This window comes from Wyeomyia smithii, chromosome 3 (assembly GCF_029784165.1).
Source record: "Wyeomyia smithii strain HCP4-BCI-WySm-NY-G18 chromosome 3, ASM2978416v1, whole genome shotgun sequence".
NCBI lineage: Eukaryota > Metazoa > Arthropoda > Insecta > Diptera > Culicidae > Wyeomyia > Wyeomyia smithii.
In genome coordinates, this window is record NC_073696.1 from 114,009,970 (window position 1) to 114,015,969 (window position 6,000).

General features: G+C 41.5%; 1 protein-coding gene across 4 annotated transcripts in view; it reads left to right on the top strand.

Moving 5' to 3' along the window:
• The window catches only part of LOC129730168 (myosin-I heavy chain), a 233,401-nt gene extending 228,057 nt beyond the window's left edge, over positions 1–5,344 (top strand). For 2 of the 4 annotated variants that reach the window (XM_055689272.1, XM_055689274.1), the window contains 8 exons: positions 42–213; positions 276–448; positions 506–868; positions 1,146–1,381; positions 1,466–1,632; positions 2,387–3,550; positions 3,625–3,782; positions 3,835–5,344. In XM_055689272.1, coding sequence (XP_055545247.1) covers positions 42–213; positions 276–448; positions 506–868; positions 1,146–1,381; positions 1,466–1,632; positions 2,387–3,550; positions 3,625–3,782; positions 3,835–4,152 — 2,751 coding nt within the window. In that variant the 3' untranslated portion in view covers positions 4,153–5,344. The remainder of the gene's footprint in view (positions 1–41; positions 214–275; positions 449–505; positions 869–1,145; positions 1,382–1,465; positions 1,633–2,386; positions 3,551–3,624; positions 3,783–3,834) is intronic. The other 2 variants (XM_055689273.1, XM_055689275.1) reach the window with 1 other exon arrangement.
• The last annotated feature ends 656 nt before the right edge of the window (positions 5,345–6,000 follow it).

The following is a 6,000-nucleotide window of genomic DNA, read 5'->3' on the forward strand; positions in this document are numbered from 1 at the left end:
GATAGGCAGCTGAATACTTATTTATTATTGTACTTCTACAGACTAACGTTGGCCCCATCCTGCTCTCTGTAAACCCGTACCATGACGTGGGAAACCCACTAACGCTGTCATCAACCCGCTCCGTTCCGCTAGCACCACAGCTTCGCAAAATAGTGCAAGAAGCCGTCCGGCAGCAAGCTGAGACTGGATACCCCCAGGCGATAATTCTCTCAGGTATGTATGAGCGTCAATTTAGCGCTCGCATAATAAATTCAAACCCTACTTTCAATTCGAAGGTACATCTGGATCGGGCAAAACCCACTGCTCTATGCTGCTGTTGCGGCAACTGTTTGCCGTGGCAGGCGGAGGTCCTGAAACCGATGCATTCAAACACCTAGCGGCAGCCTTCACCGTGTTACGGTCGCTTGGTTCAGCCAAAACGTCCACCAACTCTGAGTCCAGCCGAATAGTATGTCCCCTCTCCTTGTTGCAAGATATTTGTAATCACAATTTTATACGCGTTTAGGGTCAATTCATCGAAGTGCAAGTAACAGACGGAGCTCTCTATCGAACGAAAATACATTGCTATTTTCTAGACCAGACGCGTGTCATACGGCCATTGCCGAACGAGAAAAACTATCACATCTTCTACCAGATGCTGGCCGGTCTCAATGCAGAAGAATGCACTCGCCTAAATCTGGAAGGATATTCTCCGGCTAACTTGAGGTATCTGCAGAACGGTGACATCCGACAGGACGAGCAGGAGGACGCAGCGCGATTTCAAGCATGGAAAGCGTGTTTGGGCATTTTGGGTATTCCTTTTCTGGATGTGGTACGAGTGCTGGCTGCAGTTTTGTTGCTTGGCAATGTGCAGTTTGTTGATGGACAAGTAAGTGTTAAGTGTACAAATGATTAACGGAACTATGTTTAAACTATTGTGCTGATGGTAACTTGCGTTAGCCTTGTTACCGATAACCCAATGATAACGAGTTCAAATCTTCCATACAAAATTTGCTGTGATGACTAATTCATTTATTTGGGTAATTTACGTCTGAATTTCATTGATGTTAATCTCTAACGTCTGAGCAAATTTTGTTTATTTTTAATTATCCGATGTAGGGGGGCATCGTTATATTCCAAAAATAATAGGTTAACTTTATTCACAGGGGTTGGAAGTTGAAGTGAATGGTGAAACGGAACTGAACGCGGTAGCAAACCTGTTAGGTGTTCCACCAGCTCAGTTGTTCCGAGGGCTAACCATTCGTACGCACAATGCTCGTGGCCAATTGATAAAATCAGTTTGCGATGCCAATATGTCAAATATGACGCGAGATTCACTAGCAAAGGCGCTCTACTGTAGAACGGTGGCAACGATCGTAAGGAGGGCGAACAGTCTTAAACGGTAAGTAAGAGCCGATGCATTTACCTTAAAGTGTGTCACGAACGTGGAATGGTTAGCTTAACAAAGTCATTTTCCTCTTACCAGGCTGGGTTCGACATTGGGAACGCTAAGCTCTGACAGCAACGAATCAGTGCACAATCAGGCAGAGGTCGCAAGCCAACATGCGTCCACTATTGGTGGTGGCAACGCTGGTTCGAAGTCGATGGCAGCCCTCAACAACGCCGTACGACATGCTACGGATGGATTTATAGGTATGTCTATTACAACTTTAATTTATTTTTTTAAAGACACCTTACGTTTGACGAATGTTCCTCACATGTTATGTGTATCAATACTAACTATAAATGCTCAGTATCTAAAAATAAATCGGCCAACAAATCTTCTTTATCCGCATCATGAATGCAAGTTACTTGCTTGCGATGCTCTGTTCAACTTGCATGAAAGAAAGCTATGGTTTTGAATGCTTCAATTTTTCAAGTTTTGTCTTAGTGTTAAACGGGTGTGTCACTATTTGTGCCAATATTATTTCTTACTAATTTAATGATAGAATACAATATGGTAGGTATAGTAGAGGATACAAATTTATCTAAGGACTGAAATTTTGTTTGGTTTAATTTTGTTATCAAAAGTATATGGAAAAATACAAAATTATTAATAAAGTATTTGTTTCTCCTGTTGATAGTATATTGTAATATTTTAGAAGTGCATTCCAAAATCACAAGTCAAACTTGGAAAATTTAAGAACTGGCAATATATTGAAATTATACTTAAAAATATAAATTTGAACACCTCGTGAAATATTTCCGAATTTTTGCAGAATTCATTGCAAGATTGTACAGTACGTACGATCCAACTTGCTTGCAATATGCTGAAATATTTCAAATTTTACGCAATCCATTTGATTTAATTTGACTTGATTTTGATCTTATTTTATATATATATAGATATAGATTTACTGAATGTAATATTCAACCATGTTCATACATCATTATTTCTCGATTGCAGGCATACTGGACATGTTCGGTTTCGAGGAACCGCGGCCAGCTCAGCTGGAGCACCTGTGCATTAATTTGTGCGCGGAAACAATGCAGCATTTTTACAACACGCACATTTTCAAAAGTTCGGTCGAATCCTGCCGAGAGGAAGGCATCATATGCGATGCCGAAGTGGATTACGTGGATAATGTGCCGTGTATAGATCTGATTTCATCGCTTCGGACGGGTCTTTTGAGTATGCTGGACGCGGAATGTTCCGTTCGAGGTACCGCCGAAAGTTATGTTGCAAAAATTAAAGTCCAACACAGGAATTCGGCGCGTCTGGAACAGAGAGCCTCCGAACCGTATGATCCGAGAATGTTTGCCATCAGACATTTTGCTGGACGGGTTGAATACGATACCACGGATTTCTTGGATACGAACAGAGATGTTGTTCCGGATGACCTAGTGTCAGTTTTCTATAAACACACGTGCAATTTCGGATTTGCGACGCATCTATTCGGCACGGAACTGAAAGCCTTGTACGCACAGGAAAATGTCCCGCGTGGTTTGAGTTTCAGAATTGCACCAACGTCACATACGGATCTGCTGAATGGTGATGAACCGGTTTCCACTCTGACGCAAGATTTTCACACCAGGTTGGATAATTTATTACGAACACTCGTTCATGCCAGACCACATTTCGTTCGCTGCATCCGTAGTAACACCATAGAAAAGACTGGCGTTTTTGACCGAGGTACTGTGGTACGGCAGATTCGTGCTTTGCAGGTACTGGAAACGGTAAACTTGATGGCAAGTGGTTTTCCACATCGGATGCGCTTCAAGCAGTTTACTGCCCGCTACCGAATGCTTGCTCCGTTCCGGTTGCTGAGGCGCTGCGAAGAAAAAGCCCTAGAAGACTGCAAACTGATTTTAGATTTCGCACTGGAAAACCCACCGGAACTGGACGGGTCGGTGACACTATCTTGGGCACCAGGCAAGCGACATATATTCCTCAGTGAAGGTATTCGACAACATTTGGAGCATTTGCGCACCGAGGTACGAATGAAGAGCGCCACATTGATTCAAGCTACCTGGCGTGGGTGGAATCTGCGGAAACGACTGGGAACTATCCGTAGGTCGCACGATATCAAACTTGTGGGTAGCAATCTACTGGCAATGAACAAAAGCAACGGTGAGTTTTAAAAAGCTATTATGAATAAAAAAAAACAAGTAGATAATTACTGTCAATTATTCCGTATATTCCAGCAACAAGACAACCAACATCGGGACCCAATGCAAACAATACCGGAACCGCGACCAGACCAAGGCCACAACCGATTGCCGGCACGCCTCCACCCGATCCCAATGAAAAATGCGATTCGAAAATAATCGCACAAACATGCACGCTTTTCGGACTGGATTTGGTATGTATTGCGGCAACGAAAAATTGATTCGATATATATTTCAAACTAATAGGCTTCTGTATCTATTACGCAGGAACGCCCACCTCCAGTGCCCCCGTCACGCTCGTACACCGTCACCGGAAATTCAAAACTCGGTTACCCGCAAACTCGCATAATGAAGATGAACTTTCCGGAGGACTCAGCTGCTTCGAATGTGGGTGAACAGCTCCGCAAAGGGGAAGCAGTTACGGTTACCGGAGCCTCCCATCGTCGAGGCCACCTAATTGTTGAGCACAACGGAATCAGTTTGCATGTGCCTTTCCAGTACATGGAGCTGGTTAAAACTACCACTTCGCCAGCCCCACCGACAGCGTCCGCTGTCAACATTTAACGACCACTGTTAAATGGTTCGCCATCATGTTTCTTTATTATTTTATTACGCGACTCTACCACAGTGGAAATATTTCCAATGGCATTACGACAAATAACATCACTATATTGGATATGAAGTATAACGCAAAAACCCAGTACAACTATATGATAGGTTCCCACACAATAATATATCGACTGATTAAACTATTATGTACATCATCATAATTGATCATGAACACAACCGCATCAATTAAAACAAGATAGAAGGATTTTCGATATAATCTCTACGTAACCTCATCATTTGCATCAAAAACCACAGCCAACATTCCAAAACCATAGTCGAACGCCTTTCAGCTTGAATAACCACTGTTAGTATAGCGCAAACATACCCATATGCTACTTGTTTTGTCCCAAGGTCTTCCAATCGCAAAATGCAACATCAACCACAGGTTTATTTAATGAAATCGTTATCAATTAAGTTTACATCGATAGCATTTACTCTATCATAGTCTATAAGGCGTATCGTTTACACAAAACATTATACTTACCATTTTATCATGTATTTAATGCAGAAGATAAAAGTACTACTCATCTTTAGGACTGATAAGAACCCATTAGGGGGTCAATTACAGTTAGCTGTTAGGAAGAGACTCTTCACAAACTGATTACATGAATAAGTGAGATACACTTTATAGAAGCGTTGATTCTATGAGGATTCTAAAGTGCCAACCTTTGTACGTAGGATATTGACGGATCGTAAAACTGGAAATCATTCGCATCATCAATCTGTCATCGCTTGAAAGCAGATTCATTCCAGATCCATTAATCATTCACGCAGAAGTACCAGCAGAGATGAAACGGATTTAATTTTAAAGCACAAACTCCTAGATAATAAGTTACAGTGAAGTATTATTCTTTTCTTGATCTGGATTAACAGAGAAAGGAGGAAAATTGCAATTATCCTTGCCATGTACATACAAATATTCAGTTATTTTGCACGTGCATCTCACACAGTGTCCGTTTTTAGATCGACTCTATTATCCCGATTCCGGAAAACATGCTTACTGTTTATTATTTCTGCCAGCAGATTATTTCGAGCAAATAAAATTAATTGGAAAGTTCTTCAGGTGAATCATGAATATGTACCAGTGAAATTAAAAAAAAAACTATTGTTGAGATGAAATAAATCATATTTTCTAATATTACTCACATGATAATGCAGTTTATATTTACCTTCGAAAAAAATTCCGTCTTTTTGCATTCCAATAATACGTACCATGTCAGTCCGGTTTCGTCCTTTGATTGCCAATGAGTGCTACATTTCTACAGCTATCACTCAAGCTGTGTCGTTTCTTCCAATGAATGGGTAGTGTTTCCAGTCAAACTAAAGGAGCAGAAGCAGTATCATCGTATTATTGACAGTTTAAAATTAAGCGTGGTGGGACAGTTTATGAATTGAATTTCCGCTATTTCCTTTAGTATCGCTCGCAAGGAGTTCGAGTCTGTTCTGATGAATAAGCAACATCAAACGGCACGACTGCTGACGGACAGTGATTGTACACTCTATCAAAGAGCTATTGTACAGGTTACTGATGGACTTTAGAAAGAAAAGTTAAGTCGGCGTTCCGGTTTAGTCTTTTTCGGTCGTGATTCGGAACGTCCCCTAAATTTCGATCGGATCTATTCCGTTTCAAAAACCGGTCCAGGATCTGGGAACAAAAAATATCAGTTATTGGGAAAGGGGTCATCCACATACCACTGGACAGATTTTTAACGATTTTGACCCCCCCCCCTCCCCCTCCGTGGACAACTGCCCATATAAATTCTAAAAAAAATTGTATGGACCGTGGATATTAGCCAACCCCCC